This window comes from Dama dama, chromosome 33 (assembly GCF_033118175.1).
Source record: "Dama dama isolate Ldn47 chromosome 33, ASM3311817v1, whole genome shotgun sequence".
Classification (NCBI taxonomy): domain Eukaryota; kingdom Metazoa; phylum Chordata; class Mammalia; order Artiodactyla; family Cervidae; genus Dama; species Dama dama.
The window spans coordinates 3,762,617-3,785,329 of NC_083713.1; the positions used below are offsets into that span (position 1 = coordinate 3,762,617).

Consider the following 22,713-nt stretch of genomic DNA (forward strand, 5'->3'; position numbering starts at 1 on the left):
GGCTTAAAACTCAACATTCAAAAAACAAAGGATCATGGCATCCAGTCCCATCACATCATCGCAAATAGACAGGGACAAAATGGAAACAGTGACAGATTTTATTTCACTGCAGACAGTGCTCCAAAATCACTGCAGATGGTGACTGCAGCCACAAAATTAAAAGACACTTGCTTCTTGGAAGAAAAGCTATGACAAACCTAGACAGCATATTAAAAAGCAGAGATATCATTTTGGTCCACAGAGTCAAAGCTACGGTTTTTCCAGTAGTAATGTATGGATGTGAGAATTGGACCACAAAGAAGGCTGAACACCCAAGAACTGACGCTTGCAAATTGTGGTGCCAGACAACACTCTTTAGAGTCTCTTGGAGTACAAGGAGATCAAACCAGTCAATGCTAAAGGAAATCAACCCTGATATACACTGGAAGGACTGCTGCTGAAGCTCAAATGCTTTGGCCACCTGATGTGAAGAGCCAACTCACTGGAAAAGACCCTGATGCTGGGAAAGATTGAAGGCAGGAGGAGAAGGCATTAACAGAGAATCAGATGGTTGGATGGCATCACTGATTCAATGGACATGAGTTTAAGCAAATTCCGGGAGACAGTAAAGGACAGGAAAGTCTGGGGTGCTGCAGTTCACGGGGTCACAAAGAATTGGAAACAACTTAGTGAATGAACAATAACAATACCCACCAGAAACAAGAAAACTATTAATCCTGCAGCCAGCACATCAAGTCTGTAAATGCAGACCAGGTCCTATCCTGAGACCAGCAGGCCCCTGGCCCTTCCTTGGGTGATGAAAAGGAGGTGCACTGCTGGACTGTACAGGACGTCTCTTACAGAGGGCCACTTCTCCAAGGTCGAGAAACAGAACAAATGGGCTTCCCTGGTGGCTCAGAGGTTAAAGCGTCTGCCTGCAATGTGGGAGACCTGGGTTCAATCCCTGGGTTGGGAAGATCCCCTGGAGAAGGAAATGGCAACCCACTCCAGTATTCTTGCCTGGAGAATCCCATGGATGGAGGAGCCTGGTGGGCTACAGTCCACGGGTCGCAAAAAGAGTCGGACACGACTGAGCAACTTCACTTTCACTTTCTTTCACCACATTCACAAAAACACAAGAAGCAATTTTGACAAACTCAAACAACAGAATATGCTTCAGATGAAGGAGCAGGATAAAACACCAGAAAGAAAATAAAGTGATGTGGCAGATTCTCAGGCAATCTACCAGGGAAACAGTTCAGAGTAATTATGGTAAAGATGATCAAAGAACTCAGGAGGAGCATGGATACACAGAGAGAGAAATTAGAAACGTTTAAAAAAAAAAAATAGAAAATATACAGAACCACACAATTAATAAATAAGTGAAATGAACAATACATTAGAAGGAATGAATAGTAAACTAAATCTGACAGAAGAATGGATTCATGAGCTGGAAGACAGAAGAGTGTAAATCACCACCACCAAACAGAAAAAAAGAACAAAAAGAAATAAGGGCAGTTTAAGAGATCTTTAGGGCAATATCAAGCACACAGTCACATTATAAAGGTCCAAGAAGAAGAGAAAAAGTGTTTGATAAAATATTTGAGGAGATAATAGCTGAAAACTTCCCTAACTTGAGAAAGGAAAAAGTCAACCAAGTCCAGGAGGTGCAGAGTCCCATAAAGGATTAACCTACAGAGGAATATGTGAGGACATATTGTAAACTAAATGAAAAAAAAAAAAATGAACAAAAAGAGAGAATATTAAAACTAACAGAGGAAAAGTAAAAAATAACATACAAGGGATCTCCAAAATGCTATTATCAGATTTTTTTTTTTTTTTTTGAGGAAAAAACTCTGCAGACCAGAAGAGACTGACATAACATACTTGAAATGATGAAAAAGAAAAACCTACACCCAAGAATACCCAACAAAAGCTCTCACTGAAATTTGACGGCGAAAACAAAAGCTTTACAGACAAGTAAACATTTTTTAAGAACTCAGAAACACCAAACAAGCTTTATGACAAACTCTAAAGGAACTTCTCTAGGTGGAAAAGAAAAGGTCACAACTAGAAACAAGACAGGAAATCATCCATACATAAAGCCAGTAGGGAAATTAAAAGACAAAAGTAGTAAAAATCCCACATTAAGTGTTTAAGGATTATACAAAATAATTAGATGTGAGGCATAAATTGAAAAACAATGACCATAAGGGGAGTAGAGTACAAATGCACGGTATCTAAAATGTATTTAAAATTAAGAGATAAGCAACTTAAAACAAGCACATATATAACTAGACTCTTGTACAAAAAACTCACAAAACACAAAAATCTATAATAGAAATACACACAAAAAAGGAAATGAAATGCAAACTTACACTAAAGGTAGTCAAGTTACAAGAGAAGAGAACAAAGGAGAAAGGGAGAAAAAAAGACCTATGAAAACAAACTCAAAACAGCAAAATGACAATATAAACATACATATGGATAAACACGCTAAATATAAATGGACTGCTGCTGCTGCTGCTAAGTCGCTTCAGTCATGTCCGACTCTGTGTGACCCCACAGACGGCAGCCCACCAGGCTCCTCCGTCCCTGGGATTCTCCAGGCCAAGACCACTGGACTGGGTTGCCATTTCCTTCTCCAATGCATGAAAGTGAAAAGTGAAAGTGAAGTCGTTCAGTCGTGTCCGACTCTTCATGACCCCGGGAATTGCAGCCCACCAGGCTCCTCCGTCCATGGGATTTTCCAGGCAAGAGTACTGGGGTGGGTTGCCATTGCCTTCTCTGTGTAAATGGACTACATGTATCCAAAGATGCTACCAGAAAACTACCTAGAGCTTATCAATGAATTCAGTAAATTTGCAGAATACAAAATTAATACACAAAAATCTGCTGCATTTCTATACACTAACAATGAAAGATCAGAAAGAGAAATTAAGGAAACAATCCCCTTAATCATCACATCAAAAAGTATAAAATAACTAGGACTAAACCTACCTAAGGAGGCAAAAAACTTGCATTTCAAAAATTTTAGACACTAATGAAGGAAAAAGAAAACAATACAAACACATGGAAAGATAGACTTTGTCCTTGGATTGGAAGAACTGATATTATGAAAATGACTATACTATCCCAGGCAATTTATAGATTCAATGCAATTCCTATCAAGTTATCAGTGGCATTTTTCACAGAACAAGAAGAAAAAATTTTTTTAATTTGTATGGAGACACAAAGTACCCCCAAAAGCCAAAGCGCTCTTTGAGAAAGAAATATAGAGCTCGAGAAAATCAGGCTCCTGACTTCAGGCTATACTACAAAGCTACAGTCATCAAAACAGTATGGAAATGGCACAAAATCAGAAATATAGATCAACAGAATGAAAGCCCAGAAATAAACACATACATCTACAGTCAATCAATCTACAACAAATGAGGCAAGACCATACAATGGGGGAAAGATGGTTTCTTCAATAAATGGTGTTGGGAAAGCTAGACAGTTACATGTAAATGAAAGAAATTAGAACACTCCCTAATACTATACACAAAAATAAACTCAAAATGGATTAAAGACCTAAATGGAAGACCAGATACTATAAAACTCTTACAGGAAAAAATAGGCAGAATACTCTTTGACTTAAGTAGCAGCAAGATCCTCTTTGACCCACCTTCCAGAGTTATGGAAATAGGAACAACAATAAACAAATGGAACCTAATTAAACTTAAAGCTTTTGCACAGCAAAGGAAACTATAAACAAGATGTAATGAATGAAGAAAACAACTGCAAACAAAGCAACTGACAAAGGATTAATCTCCAAAATATACAAAGTAGGTCATGAACAACCAAATCAAAAAACTGGCAGAAGACCTAAACAGACATTTCTCCAAATAAGACGTACAGATGGCCAACAGGCACATGAAAAGATGATCAATTATTAGACGAATGCAAAAGAAAACTATAATGATGTATTACTTCATTAACAGTCACAATGGACATCATCAAAAAGTCTACAAATAATAAATGCAGGAAAAAAAAATAAAAATAAATGCAGAAGAGGGTGTGGAGAAAAGGGATCCCTCCTGCACAGTTGGTAGGAATGTAAATTGGTACAGTCACCAAGGAGAGCAGTACAGAGGCTCCTTAGAAAACCAAAAGTAAAGTTGTCATATGATCCAGCAATCCCACTGCTAAGCATGTATCTGAACAGAACTCTAATTCTAAAGATACATACACCTCAATGTTCATAGCAGCACTAGTTACAATGGCTAAAACATGGAGGCAACCTAAATTCTCATCAACAGAAAGATAAAAAATATGTGGTACCTATATACAATGAACTATTACTCTGCCATTGAAAAAAAGAAGAATGAAATAATACCATTTGCAGTACCATGGATGAACACAGTGATTTCATATTAAGTAAGTCAGACAGAAAAAGGCAAATATCATATGAAATCATTTATCTGTGAAATCTAACAAAATGATACAAATGAACTTACTTACAAAACAGAAATACACTCAGAAAACAAATTCATGATTACAAAAGGGGACAAGGGTGGGGGACAGGGGTTAGGAGTTTGGGATTAATCTCTACGTATTACTGTACAGGCACAAAGAGAAGAGGGCAAAAGAGGAAGGATGAGATGGTGGGATGGCATCACTAATTCAATGAACATGAACTTGGGAAAGCTCCGAGAGATGGTGAGGGACAGGGAGGCCTGGCATGCTGCAGTCCATGGGGTCGTAAAGAGTTGGACACAGCTTGGCAAGTGAACAACATTACTATATATAAAATACATAAACAGGAAGAACCTACTGCATAGCACAGGGAACTGTATTCAATATCTTGTAAGAATCTTTAATGGAAAAGAATTTTAAAAAGAACACACACACACACACACACTATATATATATATAATGTATACACACAGTATTCTTGAGCTTCGCTTGCTGCTCAGCCGGTAAAGAATCTGCCTGCAATGCGGGAGGCCTGGGTTCGATTCCTGGGTTGGGACGATCCCCTGGAGAAGGGAAAGGCTACCCACTCCAGTATTCTGGCCATGGAGAAGTCCATGGGGTCACAAAGAGTCGAACAGAACTGAGCAACTTTTCCACACACACACACGTATGTAGAACTGAATCACTTAGCAACTGAAAACACTGTAAATGAACTATATATCAATAAAAAATTTATATAATTATACCTTTAAAAAGAGGAACACTATCTAATCTACTCACCTCTGTGCAGTCGTTCAGAAGAGACACTGTGGTGTCAGTGGGGTTGATGTTGATTGTCTTTAATTCAATTAGGTTATTTAGTGAATTTCCACCTAGGAAATAAAGGGGCAGGGGCATAAAGGAATCAGACAAAGGAGTTTTCGTTATATAATAGAAGATACTTTCTGAGTAAAGTAACTCAGTTACCTGACACGACCACGAGGGAAGGCATGTAGCTACTGTCAGCAGGATCTACAATCATTTTTAATCTATGAACAAGAACATCTGGGAAAATCTCCAAACGAATCCAATGCTTTAAAAGAAAAAGAAACACGTATTCTACTCCATTACTTGTTTATTAGAAGAAAGCCTCCCTCTATGCCCCGGAAATGATGCGTTTATAGCCTTTTGACCTAAGGTGGTCCACTAATATCCATCAATGGGTGGGTCACAGAAAACATTAGAATCAAAGCAGAGGAAAAGCACCGTTTTCCAAGCCTAATCTTCATGGCTGGATGAGGCACAACCACATATAAGTGCAATTAAAATAACATTCTAAAGATAAACATATATTTATTAGGGTATATTAGAAAATCTTCTAACAAGAAGCAGAATCTGAACTCATACATTTTATGTGGGGCAGTAAAACAAAACACAGCCCTATTAAACTCTCCATCAGTTAGATAAAATCTATCACTTATATTTTTTAAAATCTCTGACAATGAAAACTAGATGGCATATCACTCTGTACCTTTAAAATAATTATGAACTAAAATATAAAATGAGTACTGACAGGTGACATCCCAGTATACCTTCATAGGATTTTCAAAGTTTGTGTTCAAACTCTAAGATATCACACATCTAAACAGAAGTGTCTCTGGACGCGCCCCCACGGCCGACTACCTTTCCTTGTGAACCAGAGGACTGCCAGCAGGGCTCACTGCCATCAATAAGACGAGAAGCTTGGTTCACAGAGGACGACACGTTCAGACTCTTCACCATCCGTGCCCAGCTATCCAGCAGCATTCCTGGCTGACTGCTGTGACAGCGTTTCAGCTGTTTTCCAGAACGGCCACAAAATATTGCAGACTGTCCTATTTAATGATGGCCAAACAGTGTTAATACTTGTAGAACAGAAACTTCACAACCAGGAAATAAAGAATATTGCATAGTTGAGTTCCTTACTTCAAGAAAACAGTTAAGTTTCCAAATTAGAAGGAGCTATTACATAATATTTAAACGGCTTCAAAAAACATAGCCAAGGTATTTTATCCCAATTTATGAGATGAAGTTCACATAATGCTATGATTTATCCCACTTGACTCCCTCAAGGAACAACAGAGTGACGTATCTCCAGATAGAAGGATATATATAAGCGGGTATGAAGTTCAGTAACTGTGCTTACAGAAGACATTCTTTAAAAAGTTTTCATAAATGCAACAAAAACAAACTTGAAGAGTTTCTACTTCCATAAATGGCAAATCTGGAAACTGATCTAGCTCTTCCATTGAGGACAAGTAGAAGAGGCAGACAAAACATTTAAAGATGAATAAATCTTGAAAATATCAGAGTAAACAAGCTGATAAAGAACTGTGGGACCAGAATCAGAGGAAGGCTAAGATGAAAAGTGTCAGAACGAGCTGCCCTGTGGATCAAAATACACTTTTCCCCAGTGCTATCTGTCAGTTTCTGGCGGGAGCCTCAGACAGGACGCACAGCACAGCCCATCAGGAAAGAAGAGACGCAAAGAAAAGCTCACACCTGGGCTCGGCTCTCAGCGGGAAGAGCCACAGAGGGAGAGAGGCGTCAACTCTGCAAGGCTATCTGTGTCCAGACTGCAGCTCTGCATGAGATCGTCTCGGTCAACGAAACTGGACTGAGGTGAGCCCAGGCGTCACTATTTACTTACGCCAATTACCTAGGATTCCCAAATGGCACTAGTGGTAAAGAACCTGGCTGCCGACAAAGGAGATACGAGAGAGGGGTTCAATCCCTGGGTGTCAGGAAGACCCCCTGGCCCCCGAGGAGGGCATGGCAACCCCCACCAGTATTCTTGCCTGGAGAATCCCATGGGCAGAGGACCCTGGCAGACTACATCAACAGGGCTGCAAAAACGTCTGACTCAACTGACGTGACTGAGCACATACACACGCACCAATTACCTGGAAGATCAACCCTCTCTCCCTCAATCTCTGGAGAAAGGTAGCATCCCAGGCCTCAAATTGATTCAAGAAGTAACTTTTGTTACCATAATGTCCAGTACATGATGGAAAATGAGGAGACAAGAAAACACGACTACAAACCTATGACAAATGACAGATAATAGAGAGAGACTCACAGAGGATCCAGATAGAATTATAAAGTACAAATTTTATAATAACTATACTTAGTATGTTTGAAAAGATAAGACACTGAATATTTCATCAGAGAATTTAAAATTATTTTTAAAAAGATTAGAACTGTTTAATATGGCAATTAAAATAAACAACTCAATGAATAGGTTTACCAGCAGAGTAGACTCATATGAAAAGAAAACTAGCAAAAATTATCTAGAATGAAGAACTGAAGAGCAAAAGTTTAGAAAACATAAATGATGTGAAAAATTTAACAAACAGAAATAAGATCTGTCTTATCAGAAAGAAGAGTCTCAAAAAAGAAGGAAAAGAAAAGAGGGCATAGATTAACACTAGAAAAAATACTGGATGATGGGAAATTGTCCAAAACGAACAAAAGATATCAAAGCACAGATTTTAAAAGCCCTAATTTGAAAGTTGGAAAAATAAACCTTAAAAGGGTAGTTATGTGAAGTGATAGATGTGTTAACCAACCTTGCTGCAGTAATCATTTTGCAATATATGTGTACCAAATCATCTCACTGAACACTTTATACTGATACAATGTCATATGTCAATTATAGCTCAAAAAAGTTGGAAAATTAATTAATTAAAAGCATTACTAACTGCAAGAAAGATAAATACAAAGAAATATATATATATGCATATGTAAGGTTTGTGTAAGATAAAAACAAGAGTATCTCAAAAGCAGATTAAGGGGAAATACAAAGAATAAATTAGCTTTAAGGGAATAATAACTAAACTGACTTCAGCTGAAATAATATAAACCTAATTACAATGGAATAGTATTTTTAAAGTGCTAAAAGTCCCAGCAAAAATATTTTTTTTAAATAAAGAAGAAATAAAGACACACAAAAACAGAGTTCATAATCATAGAGATGAATTAAATAAAATATTAAGGGCTTTTCTTCAGGCAGGACAAAAACAATGACAGATGAAAAATGAAACATACAGAAAGGAACAGAGAAAAACTGCGGTCCATGGGGTTGCAAAGAGCTGGATACAACTTAGTGACCAAACAACAACAAATATTAAGTATGTGAAAAAAAATTCAACAAACACCGACCACAAAAAATAACAATCCTATGTCTTATATCGTTTAAGATGTATATGTGTGAAATGTTTAAACACAGTAATAAATACATGGTAATTTAAATCAGAATGATGGTTAATTAAGTTAAAGGAACCTCAGATCCTTGCACTGCTTAGGAGGAGGATAAAAATACTAAATAATGATTAGGTTTATAAGACAAAAAAGATCATAATATCTTTAGCAACTACTAATACCAAAAATGTATATAATATACACTACTTTTATAGTACATGAATATACACCAAAAATGTTTAACTTCTAAGCCAGTGAGCATGTGTTGGTGCAGGGTGGTGGGGGTAGGGTGGTTGGCTAAATAACACAGAATTTATAAGTCCAAAGGAAGATGGAACAGGAAAAAAAAAAGGGAACAGAAGACAGACGGGACAGCAACAACAAAAAAGCACTGAAAAGCTGATTAATTTACAAATATATGTTTCAGCAACTGCCTTAAACATAAATAAATACCTAAATGATCAAAATAAGAGACAAATACCATCACATTGGAATTTTTTTAAAAAACTGCCAACAAGATTACAGAAAGACTGAGGGCAAAAGGCTACAAAAAGATACACTGAGCAAACACTAACTTCAGCACAGAACCGCAAAAGACATTTTTTCAGACAGGCATAAAACATGTGTAAACTCCCAGGAAATGCCAAGTCCTATGACTAAACAAAAGTTTCCCCCAAATGTCAAAGATTAATCAGGATACACATCTGAATGCAAAGCAGAAACTAGTAAAAAGATACAGGTAGAAAATGCTGACATCTTTGAAACTTAAAATCAATGAATAAAAGAAAATAATTCCAATGGAATTTTAAGGATATTTTTAAATGATGATGAAATATTACTACCTATCAGTATTATAAGATACAGCTTATGCTTAAACATAAATTAAAAATTTTAAGTTCAAATATCATAAAAGATAAAAGTGAGAAATTAATGAACTAAGCATTCAGAGGGGAGGGGGGAAATCAACCTAAATCTAAATTTTATAGGAAAAAGAAGTGATAAAGATCTGAGAGACACGAATTCAAAGTCAAAAGTTAGTTCTTTGAAAAGCCTAATAAAATTTATAAACCCATGGCACGATGATCAAAAAAACAAAAAACAAAAACTAGAAAAGTTAGCCCTGAAAAGGACCAACAGAGTAGACTAGAGAACCCAGGAAAAACTCTCACATCTATGGTCAACTGATTTTCAGAAAGGGTGCCAAGACCATTCAATAGTGAAAGGACAGTCTTCTCAACAAATAGTTTTGGGAAAAACAGGATACACATACTTCAGTTCAGTTCAGTCCCTCAGTCATATCCGACTCTTTGCAACCCCATGAATCGCAGCACGCCAGGCGTCCCTGTCCATCACCAACTCCCAGAGTCCACCCAAACCCATGTCCATCAAGTCAGTGATGCCATCCAGCCATCTCATCCTGTGTCACCCCCTTCACTTCCTGCCCCCAATCCCTCCCAGCATCAGGGTCTTTTCCAATGAGTCAACTCTTCGCATGAGGTAGCCAAAGTATTGGAGTTTCAGCTTCAACATCAGTCCTTCCAATGAACACCCAGGACTGATTTCTTTTAGGATAGACTGGTTGGATCTCCTTGCAGTCTAAGGGACTCTCAAGAGTCTTCTCCAACACCACAGTTCAAAAGCAGCAATTCTTTGGCGCTCAGCTTTCTTCACAGTCCAACTCTCACATCCATACATGACCACTGGAAAAACCATAGCCTTGACTAGACAGACCACTGTTGGCAAAGTAATGTCTCTGCTTTTTAATATGCTGTCTAGGTTGGTCATAACTTTCCTTCCAAGGAGTAAGCGACTTTTAATTTCATGGCTGCAATCACCATCTGCAGTGATTTTGGAGTCCCAAAAAATAAAGTCAGCCACTGTTTCCCCATCTATTTCCCATGAAGTGATGGGACCGGATGCTATGATCTTAGTTTTCTGAATGCTGAGCTTTGAGCCAACTTTTTCACTCTCCTCTTTCACTTTCATCAAGAGGCTTTTTAGTTCCTCTTCACTCTCTGCCATAAGGGTGGTGTCATCTGCATATCTGAGGTTATTGATATTTCTCCTGGCAATCTTGATTTCAGCTTGTGCTTCTTCCAGCCCAGCGTTTCTCATGATGTCCTCTGCATATAAGTTAAATAAGCAGGGTGCCAATATACAGCCTTGACGTACTCCTTTTCCTATTTGGAACCAGTCTGTTGTTCCATGTCCAGTTCTAACTCTTGCTTCCTGATCTGCATACAGGTATCTCAAGGGGCAGGTCAGGTGGTCTGGTATTCCCATCTCCTTCAGAATTTTCCACAGTTTATTGTGATCCACACAACCAAAGGCTTTGGCATAGTCAATAAAGCAGAAATAGATGTTTTTCTGGAACTCTCTTGCTTTTTCGATGATCCAGTGGATGTCGGCAATTTGATCTCTGGTCCTCTGCCTTTTCTAAAACCAGCTTGAACATCTGGAAGTTCACGGTTCACGTATTGCTGAAGCCTGGCTAGGAGAATTTTGAGCACTGAGAAAGGCATTGCCTTTCTTTGGGATTGGAATGAAAACTGACCTTTTCCAGTCCTGTGGCCACTGCTGAGTTTTCCAAATTTGCTGGCATATTGAGTGCAGCACTTATACAGCATCATCTTTCAGGATTTGAAATACAGCCTTAATACATACTTAAATACATACTTAAAAGGATGAAATTACATATTATACTATGTATAGAAAATAACTCAAACTGGTTCAACCTATAAACCTCTTATAAACATAGGGACTGACTTTCAGAACTCTGGCTTTAGCAGTGATTTCTGAAGTTGACCCAGAAATAAGTATGACATCAAATGCACAGGCAAACAAAAGAAACGATAAATTAAAATTCATTAAAAGGTACAACTTTTATCACAGAATCCTATCAAGAGAGTGAAAAGAAAACCAACAGAACAGGGTGGAATATTTGCAAATCACATATCTGATTTGATGCCCACAATATATAAAGAATTCCTACAAACTAACATCAAAAGTTTTGGAACTGAATTGACACACCCCTTTGCCAAAGATATATAAATAGCAAAAAGCACATGAAAAGAGGCTCAGTGCCACTTATCACTAGGGAAACTCAAAAATCAAAATCACAATGAGGTAACTACTTCTCACCATCAGCATGGCTGTAATTCAAAAAAGAAGAAAATAAAATGGTGAGCATATGGAAAAACCAGCATCCTCATACACTGCTGGCAGGAACGTAAAATGCTACAGTCACTTTGGAAAACATTTTGATGGTTCCTTAAAAACAAAGAGCTACAGAATGGCCGTGCAATTCTACTCCTAGTTTTCAAATAGGGACACATTTGTACATCAGTGTTCAAAGCAACATTGTTCACAACAGCTGAAAGGTACAAACAACCCAAATATCCATTAATAGAAGACTTGATAAGTAAATTGTGATATATACCTACAATGGACTATTAGTCATAAAATGAAATTAAGTTCTGATACACGCTATGTAACGTGGATGAACCCTAGAAACATAATCTAAGGTGAAATAAGTCAGATACACAAAAACACAAATTTTGTGTGGTTACACTTATAAATGAGGTACCTAGAGTTGTCTAATTCAGAGAGAGAAAGTGGATAAGAGGTCGCCAGGGAGGGAAGAATGGGCATTATTGCTTAATTGGTACACTCCTATACTGAAATGGTGAAAAAGTCTTAAAAATACTGAGTGTTGACAGCGTGCAATATTCTCTTAATTATACACTGAAAAGTGATTAAAATGGCAAATTTTATGTTGCATATATTTTACCATAATAATATATAGATACATAAATATACACACACACACACACACACACACACTAAAAGATATACAAATAAATCTACCCAATTCCACATCCTATCCAACAAAACATTTATTAGTTTCTTGAGTCCATTTACTCTTCTTTATGGAAATACAAGCAAACAACACTGTTATTCTAGTTCCAAGGACCACTCCTTGTTTGAAAAAAAAAAAAACAGCAATTCATCAAGTGGGCAGGACTATCTTTCCTGTCTCACTGTGTACACAGTTTAGTGCTCACCAATATGAACTTTAAAGAGCAAAATTAAGTATCCACAATAATTATCTCATTAATAACAGTCTGATGAAAGAGAAGATAACCAGTCTACTATACCTGGTTCATTTATTCTGCCAAATGTATGCCTGGTGTTGTGTTTTCTGGTTTTGAAGCAAGCTTCACAAAAATCAAAGTCATCACAGTTTCTGCATTTGAATCTAGATCCATTGATAGGAAACATCTGACAGCCATCACACCTATTTTTAAAATAGCCATTGAGTTGCTAAGAAAAACATGAGGTCATCTATCAAACTTAATTCCAAAGAAAACCATTCCTCCCAAACAAATCTAGCAATATAAAAATAAAAACTCACGTAACACCAGGGTGAATACTAGGTACCAGCTCCATTTCTGATAACAGCCCAGTCCAGTGAGACTGCTGAGGAAAGTCGACAATAACATCTTTTCCATTGGCACTGAAAGCTAGGACAAACAGAAATTGTTTGAAGCATCTCTGTCACCAACAAAAACCTAAAATTAAAATTAAATCTATACCTGGCTATGTGATATTGTATTATAGTTATTTTTGTTTTACAGAGTACTTCTCTTTTAGAGAGGCATGCTAAGACACTTTTGCATGAACTAACACATGATGTCAATTGGGAATCAGCTTCAAAATAATGGAGGGAGAGGATCATGGATGAACAACTTTAGCCAGTTGTTGTCAACTGCTGAAGCCAGGTGATGAGTACACAGCAGTTCTTTATACTATAGTCCCTATTTTTGTATATGTTTGAAATTTGCTACAATAAGAAGGTTCATTTAATTACAGCAAGCAAAAACTCCATTCAGTATCTTAGGGAATAAAAGTTACGTTAATAATATATCTACTGCCCTTTAGTGAAATCTACTCTAAATATTAACTTCTAAATCAAGTTATTCTTTAAATTTATCTTTGCTTTGATTTGTAAAGCTTTGAAAAATCACTTAAGAAACTGTTAAACAAAACTGAAAACTGTTAAAGTAAAATGTTAAATAAGCTACTTTGTTAAATAAGCTACACTGTTCTTATGTAAACTTAAGAAAAACACTAATACCCCTGGTCCCCTGGGAAGGTACCACCATTGTGGCCATTTTTAATCTAAGCTATACAGTAAGAGTTTTTCCTACAAGGATCAAGGAAGACAAAACAAAGAAAAATGGCACTGAAAGCGAATTTAAAGATAAAACCACACAAATACTTAATCATTTCTCATGCAACTGTTAAAATGGATACGTATACCATTTAAAGTGTGCCATGTTTGATTTGAAATCTCAAGAATATCACATTAAACATAAAGTGAGGAAAATTTTGTGTTTCCAGGTGCTGACTTCTATCATTTGCACAAAGCCATTTCTTAAATTTATTAAAAGAGAGAGAAAAACACTGAGGGAGCTAGCCATTTGGCAGGATTGACAGGACAACCTCAAAAAACCCCAGCACAAGGCCACACTCAGACTGCAACAGACTGAGGTAAAAACAAAGCCACTCTTTTAACATATCCGGTCACGTTCAATCTAATCCAAACCACAAGCCCAACCTGATTAGTATAAACAACTGCTTCCTTGCCAAACATACTCTCATCATGAGTCCATTGTCTCTTCCAAACAGTATTTATTAAGATATCCGTTCTTAGAATTACCCCAATTTCCTGAACCCTCCCCAAAATACCAAATGCACACTCCATTAGTCTTTGTTGCACCACTTATGAAGACATCCCATTTCCAGGATGTGCGCTCTCCCGTGCTGCAACGAGTTAATGCACCTGACTCTGTCCAACAGCAGGTGTGCTGCAGCTCTACAGAGTACTGAAAAGCAGAAGAATACTATGTATAAATCGGAAGGCTTGTTTCTCCTGCCCGCGAATGGAAAAAAAAAAGAGTTTACGTCAGTTGATGAAAAGCTAAACACTTGGGAGTTTCCTTGCCGAGGCAGTGCTACCTTTCACAACCCCCACACTCTGATGAGTCACAGATCCCCACTTGTACTTCGGTGTTGTGACCGAGGCTTTGACACGAACTTTGTCACCAATTTTGATGTGAGAAGGAGAACTTGGTGGAGGATAGCCTAGAGATTCCAATAAAAAAGAAATACAATTAGCATTCATTCAGCAACTCTGAATCTAACTAAGAAGGTCAAAGAGCTTAATAAAGAATGTGCTCACCGACAAGCTCCACATGAATATACCTAACCCAGTAAGTGCCTCCTTTCTGCTGCCAATCGCACTGCACATTGAGGTCATGTAACCCATCCCTATCCAGTTTGATGACTTTGCCCACATCTCCTTCACACACCTCTTCATATGTCCGACAGCATCTAACCATCATTCCCACCTAAAATTAAGTTAAAAATACAGTTCAATGTTAGGTGAAACGATCAATTGTAAAGAAGCATTATTCTAGTCCTAAGAAAGAATCCCCTCTAGCACCCAGTATGCTCTCAATATCATTTTACACAAAATGGTACCAGGACTCTTAAGAAAACTGCCTGGCTTGATGTTTGGGGCAGGAGATATACAAGATGAATTTGGATCAATTTGTGCCCTAAAGCAAGGGAGCTATCAAAGATTAATGGGCTCCCTCAAAAGAATAACCTGACCAAGAGGAAAAATGAATGAAACATATCAAATAAATAACAGCCAAAAACCTCATCATATAAGCAAATTAAAGGTTTCTTGGTCATCTTTTTATAGTATAGGATACCAATACACAACTGAAAATTCATAATACAAGCAAACAAAAAGCAACCATCTATTCTGCCTTTCCTATACAAACTATTTTACAGTGACAAGAGTTGATAAGAAAGTTTTTTACAATGTACAGAACTCTAGCTAATATATTTGGAAGGAATGACAAATTTAGAAAACCACTATTATGCAACCTTTCTTAATGGGTCTAGATAATACCATTAATCACTACTAAAGCTCCAAGATGGACAATTAATAAAGACTGGATGGTACAGATGACAAGTAACAATGCATGTTGGGCCATAATACAATACAGTCTTTCCCAAGATGCAGCCAGAGTCCAACCAACCTCCAGCCCTCACTCTGACTTTACAGGAGATGCAGAGAGGGAGGAAAATGTGGGGCAACATAATTTTAGTCATAAATAAATGGCATGAAAAGGAAAAAAAAGAGCGAAAAATGGTTCTAGGTTAAAAATACACATCACCCAAATTTGCGTGTGATCTTATTTGTATCTAAATCTTAAAAAATTACTATAACAAGCCATTTTTGGGGAAAACTGGGAAAACCTGAGCCCAAATTAGATAATGAGATAATAGTAAGGAACTACTGTTTACTTTGTTAGGCAATGTTAAGTAACAGCACTGTCAGTATGTTAAAAATAAATCCTTTATTTAGGGATACATGCTGCTGACTTATTTAGAGGAGAAATGAGACCGATGCTGAGATTTCCTCTGAAGTATACTAATGGGTCGGGAAGACCCGCTGGAGAAGGGATGGCTACCCACTCCAGTGTCCTGGGGCTTTCCTGGTGGCTCAGCTGGTAAGGCATCCACCCGCAACGCAGGAGACCTGGGTTCAGTCCCTGGGTTGGGAAGACACCCTGGAGAAGGGAAAGGCTACCCACTCCAGTATTCTGGCCTGGAGAATTCCATGGACTGTATAGCCCATGGGATTGCAAGAGCGGCTGAGCAACTTTCACTTTCACACTAACTAGAGATGGGGGCCTGGCAATTCACTCCAGTATTCTTGCCTGGAAAATCCCATGGACAGAGGAGCCTGGTGGGCTACAGTCCATGGGGTTGCAAAGAGTCGGACACAACTAAAGCCACTTAGCGCACACACATGCTAACTGTAACAAAAGAACTAAAACAGGAAGAGAAAGAATTTAAGGTTGAAAAGGACTACACAAAAAGCATAGCTAAATAGTTACAATTAGATGGCAAGAAGAAGAATACTTAGAAAAAAAAAAGCAAAACTAGATTGTAGAAGTGTCCAGAAAGGGATAATCAAGAAGCACATGTGTGTGCCGCACCACTGTGGGCAAGCCGCCTTCTGCACGCCTTCTGCTCCTCCGTCCTCTGCTCCAGGCACAGCTCCTCCCCGGGTACCTGCTGTGCCCGCCCTCTCTGACTCTCTGAGATGCTCAAACACCTGCTGAATGAAAACCTAAGCAATCAAGGTTCCAGCCCAACACCATTACTCACCTGAATATTCTCTCTCACATACACAGCATAGTCATCATTACTTAAGAAATCAGCTCGCTTTTTATAAGTCTGGCTCTCTGTTACAACAGCACCAGTGGACTACAAGAGATAAATAATTTTTTTTAAATGGTGAACCAGATAAACCTACTTAAAAAGAAAGTAGTAAGTGAAATCCATAATATTAAAAAAGTATATAATATTATTCTATGTTTTCACTATAAAATTCTTCACTTAAAAAAAGACTAATAACAACAGCACTGTAAGCAGAATAAATCTCAAAAGCTGAAAGTACAGAAAATTTCTGAGGCAATTCCAAATCAATCCCATAAAACAACACACTTGAGTCAGAAGTAAATGTCCTGTAAATAATGATTTTCTAAGATCATCTCTAATGGCTGCCCAGCACCAGCAGATGTTAAAGCGAAAACCAATTAAGGCACAGAAAACCCAGGCAGCCCTTAGTAGCTTTGCCACATGCCCGGCAGAACCACAGAGAGGCCCCATGGAGCAGTGCAGAGGAATCCAGAACTCAGAACAGACGGGCACAAGGGAAGCACTGACCATAGCATAGGCCGTGTCATCCACATCCTCCATCACCTCCTCGTCTGAACATTCCTCAGACCCTGTGTCTGCATCCGAGAGGTCCGTGACCTGCACATCGGCATGGTCCAGCAGCCACCCAACCAAGGCTTCCACGCCTAGGAGCAAGCACACAGCACAGCCACAATGAGGACCACAGCACCTGTGTGCCCAAGGGGCCTCTGACATTAGTATTTCAAGGGAAGCCTACAAACAGGAGGGCAGGCACATTACGTCAAACACCCACAAGGAAAATACAGTACCTGGCAAGCCAGAAGCATTCCCAGAGGCACCAGTGAGCGACTTGAGCGCAAACTCTATGTTCCTTCTAGGAAATCCCATCTCCATGAGCTGAACTACAATGGGCAGAACAGGACCAGGAGACTGCTTGTGCTTCCTCGCTCTGCCTGGGCGAATATGCTGCACAGTGACAGGGGTCGTGGCCTCACTGGAGCCGCAGTCTTCAAACGCAGGGCTCAGTGGGTGGGCAGACTCCACAGCCAGACACTGACACACAGCCAAGGCAGCAGCCTGCGAAAATGAAGGCAGAGTTTGTAAATCAGGGGACTAAGGAGTCTAGGGAAATGCAAAGTACAGACTACTATGACAAACTGCAGTGCAGAAATATAGAAACCCAGGCTTACATGTGTGTTTTTAAATGAATGGATAAAACATGTTTAAAAACAAAAAGACAACTTTCACAGTTTAATGAAGAGGAAAGATTCAATGACCCAATAACTTCTGCTTCAGTACACACAGTCTACCTGAAAAGTTAGCAAATTATCAATGTCCACCAAGGAAACTTCACAGAAGCACTGAGCTATGAGTGAGCAACACGCCAAGGTGAACAGAGGTGAGAGGTCTGATGGGGTGGGAGAAACAGACCCTCGCCCTTCCCAAAGACAAGTCAGTATTTGTCATAAAGTAACGGGCCCAGGTGCCATGGTCTTAGATTCTTTTAATATTGAGTTTTAAGTTTTTTCTCCTGCTTTACACTCATCAAGACGCTCTTTAGTTCCTCTTCACTTTCTGCCATTAGAGTGGTATCAACTGCATATTGAGGTTGTTGATGTTTCTCCCACCTATCTTGATTCTAGCTTGTAACTCAGCTTGTAACTGGCATTTCTCTTGAAACTGGCTCAGCGTAATGGTTAAATAAACAGAGTGACAACAGATAGCCCTGTTGGACTCCTTTCTCAATCCTAAACCAATCAGTTGTTCCATACAGGGTTCTAACTGTTGCTTCTCGACCCGAATACAGGTTTCTCAGGAGACAGGCAAGATAGTCTGGTATTCCTGTCTCCTTAAGAGCTTTCCACAGTGTTATGATCCACACAGTCAAAGGTTTTAGTGTAGTCGATGAAACAGAGGTGCGTGTTTTTCTGGAATTCCCTTGCTTTCTCTATGATCCAGTGAATTCTGGCAATTTGATCTCTAATTCCTCTGCCTTTACTAAACCCAGCTTGGATATCTGGAAGTTCTTGGTTCACATAATGCTAAAGCCTAGCATGCAAGATTTTAAGTATGACCTTACTAACTTGGGAGATGAGTGCAATTCTCCAATGGTCAGAACATTTTTTAGTACTACCCTTCTTGGGAATCAGGATGAGGATTGACCTTTTCCAGTCTTGTGGCCACTGCTGGGTCTTCCAGATTTGCCAATAATTATGAATTTTGCTCAAAATATTCTTAAAAACTGTTTGAAGACCCTGGAGAAAACAGGAATGGGGCAACCTTGAGCACAAGGGAAGCCCACAGGCAAGCTACTACCAGGGGCAGTGTCCCTGGACGGCGGCGGGCCAGAGCAAGGACAGGTGAGGGAGAGCCACAACACGCGCAACCGCAAATCCTTGGCTGACTGCAAAATGGAGTACATGTGAGACTGAAGATCCCAGCCACAAGAAACTGCTGGAAGACCCAGTACTAAGACGGTGTGCCATCCTAGTCCAACCAAGTTTCAGCATTTTGGTCAAGATACAAAGGCTTCCACTGGAAGAGGTTCTAAATCTCTCAGAATTAGAAACTAGGAACCAGCACTAAGGGGAAAATGATAAATCATCACCAGAAAGTCTAGAACCAACCTCCTTAAGACTGAAGTAAACTACCAGGTACTGAACCATCTACAAAAGAAAATAAAAGACATTTCACACAGAGCAATAAAATGCCACCTGAATTTCCATCAGGATCTAGGGAGAGGGGCTTCCCTAGTGGTCCAGTGGTTAAGAATCCACCTTGCAATGTGGGACACCAATTGGATCTCTGGTCCGGGAAGATCCCAAATGCCATGGGGCAACTAAGTCCATGGGTCAAAGCCCCTGAGCCAGGGCACTAGCGCCTGCAAGGCACAACCACTGAAGCCCTCCCACCTACAGCCTATGCTCCCCAACAAGAAAAGTCATCACAACAAGACGCCCACAAACCGAAACCAGAGACAGCCCACGTGCAGAAATGACCCACCACAGCCAAATAATGAATAAATAAATAAATCTTTAAAAAAAAAAAAAAGAATCAAGGGAGACAAAACCACCGTAGCTCTCTCTCTGGAACAAGAGCCCTTCCTGATTCATAGAGGACGACTCTAGGTCTACTTGTTTCCTCCAAGTCTTATTTTTCCCTCAGCTCTGGGCACCTCCCAGCATGGCTCTGGGCTGCAACTGCTCAACACCCTTTTCATTGATTAGCTCCTCATTCCTGCGCCTCCTGTTTTTATCTGACAAATGACTTGCAACATTGCCTTGCAGTAACTGTAACCCCATCTCCCATCCCAGGTTTTCAGACCTAAGGAGTAGCTGGCGCTCGGACCTGGTCTGAGAACACCTGGCACCCTCCTCCCCCGGTGCCCCCATGCCCAGGGCTTCCTCAAGAATCCCTCTGCACCCAACTGGCCTCCCAACTCACTCTGGATGTGGGCTCCCCACAGGGTCTTAGTCTCTGAGTATTCTACTAGGGTATTTTCCACCTGCCAAATTGTCTGCTCAAGATTTTACTCCTGTCTTTGATATTTTTTTTCAGAATGTTTAATACAGTACACAGCAAAAAAGATTTTTTAAAATATCTAGTCTTCCATGTGGTGGGCCATACTCAGTCCTGATCAGGCCTCTTCTATGGGAACACGCCCAAGGCCCCCTCCCCCTCAGCCCACCATGTGTGCGGTGCAGGGCACATGCTCCAAAACACGGTGTTGGCTGAGAGCCCGGGCAAGTTCGAGAAAGGCTTTGGGTGAGTGAAACAAAAATGAACAAGCACCATACAGTACTCCTAGGTCTAATAGAGCTCTTTCAATAATAATATTTCCTGGAAAAAGATCCCTCCATGAATACTTGAGCATTAACTCATGATGAATCTAGTTAATTTTTACAAACAATTCACAGAAACTCAAAATAAGATTAAACTTTTAACTCATTCACTTTCTGACTAGCATCACAGTGCTCTATGACAGACACGGTTAAAACCTACCTAGTCATAAGAATTATTTTGGCATATCTTTTAAAATTCAAACCATATCCTTAAGAGAATACACTTCTGGCACACACACACACACACACACAAAAGCTGTTTATAGTTTAATGCAGCAGATTAAAATGACCAGGTCTACTGACTATACCTCAAGCTCCTGTTTGTCAAATATGGCCTTCACAGGAGACGGCTGGGTGGCCGAGGCCAATAGCTGTTGCAAGAGGGTCATGGGGGGCTGTGGCCCTTCAGGAGACATGTCCACAAGGTCAGGGGATACAGCTGCTCCATCATCTGAGTTTAAAAACAAAACACGGTGACACTGCATTTTCAACCACACACACTTCTTTACTGTGAAAGACAGTGCACTAGTCATGTTAGACCAGACATGACTTCTACCTAATCAAGCATTAGGCAAGCAAAATCTTCAAGGCTTTTTCACTCCCTACTTTCTGGCCTCAGTCCTTCTTTAACTCATCTGTCTGTGTCTTTAAAGCCAACCAAAGCTACTTCCCAGATTACTGCCCTTAGTCCAGTTCTTTGCCTTTGCCATCTTGGTGTACACTCATTTCTGCAGAAACCCCTTCTATGAAACCCCCAAGTATGTGTCTCCAGCCCAAGCTTTTATTAACCCTTGTTCAGACTATAACCTGACACCAAACCCAAATATGACTAGGGGTTGTAAATCTTCTCAAAGTGCCAGAGAGTAAACAGTTTAGGCTTACTGACCATAGGATCTGTCACAGCTACTCAACTCTGCCACTGAAATGTAAATGCAGCCAGAGATGACGCAAACAAGCTGGTGCAGCTAGTGGCTATGTTTCCATAAAACTGTATAAGACAGGTGGCTATGGTGTTTTCCTTAAAGCCCTGTTCTAGACAGCTCCATCTGGAGCCCCTCTTCTGCCCCAAGTGCGGGATGGTAATCCTGATTCAGTGCTGCCATAGCTCCTCAGTGGGATAACCACAAAACAGTCAATCCAATTTCCTGGGCTCTGGTTCCCTGATCCTCTACAGTTGTGGATTATCTTCAAGGTCCTTAATGTCTAATACAGAATGAATCTGCACTTTCATTACATTTACTTCATACTCAGCATGCTGTAATTAAACTCCTAAGTCAAGGAAACGTAACTCTTAAGTTAAGGAAAAACACCACATACTCCACTGGACTTTCTAATTTTGTCAACAGCACTCCTCCCTGTCTTCCCTATAACTCGAGCTTGAAACATTAGCCACCTTTGACTTTTCAATGATTTTCCAAGAGGTCATCATCTAAAAAGACTATAGCATCACAGTCTCTACTGGTACTTTCTTTCCATTTTTTCATGCCTTCCCTTGGAAGACACTTTATCACTTGACACAATTTCCCCATCTCCATGATCTCCCAGTTTCAAATACTCCTATAACTCACTACCATATTTGTCATCCTGAATATCCTCCTTATCATGTGAGGCCCTGCCACATATTCCCAGTCAGCCTTACATTTCACCCTGGCAGCCACTGCACTCTATCACATGATTCAGCTGACCTCTCCCCAGCTTTAGCCCCATATTCATCAATAAGTCCTGAGATCCTTGCAGAGGTCAATACCCAAATATTCACTGCTTATGCCTCTGCTCCTACTGTCTCCTCCCCCAGGATGGAAACTCCTTACCCCTGCAGCCAGGGGCTGCCACACACCCCAAATGCTGCTTGCCCTCCCCAGTCCTCAGCTCCAGCACCCCCGGACGCCCGTGAAACTGTGCTCACACGTCTTACAGCACACAGGCCCAG

At 39.8% G+C, this 22,713-nt stretch overlaps 1 protein-coding gene across 1 annotated transcript in view; it reads right to left on the minus strand.

The window, feature by feature from the left end:
* The window catches only part of HERC2 (HECT and RLD domain containing E3 ubiquitin protein ligase 2), a 238,172-nt gene that overhangs the window by 85,444 nt on the left and 130,015 nt on the right, over positions 1-22,713 (minus strand). Inside the window, exons 45-55 of the mRNA XM_061135706.1 lie at positions 21,092-21,234; positions 17,751-18,018; positions 17,470-17,606; positions 16,909-17,007; positions 14,900-15,068; positions 14,677-14,802; positions 13,070-13,178; positions 12,813-12,952; positions 6,100-6,290; positions 5,404-5,509; positions 5,218-5,309 (exon numbers count right to left, since the gene is read on the minus strand). Coding sequence (XP_060991689.1) covers positions 5,218-5,309; positions 5,404-5,509; positions 6,100-6,290; positions 12,813-12,952; positions 13,070-13,178; positions 14,677-14,802; positions 14,900-15,068; positions 16,909-17,007; positions 17,470-17,606; positions 17,751-18,018; positions 21,092-21,234 — 1,580 coding nt within the window. The remainder of the gene's footprint in view (positions 1-5,217; positions 5,310-5,403; positions 5,510-6,099; positions 6,291-12,812; positions 12,953-13,069; positions 13,179-14,676; positions 14,803-14,899; positions 15,069-16,908; positions 17,008-17,469; positions 17,607-17,750; positions 18,019-21,091; positions 21,235-22,713) is intronic.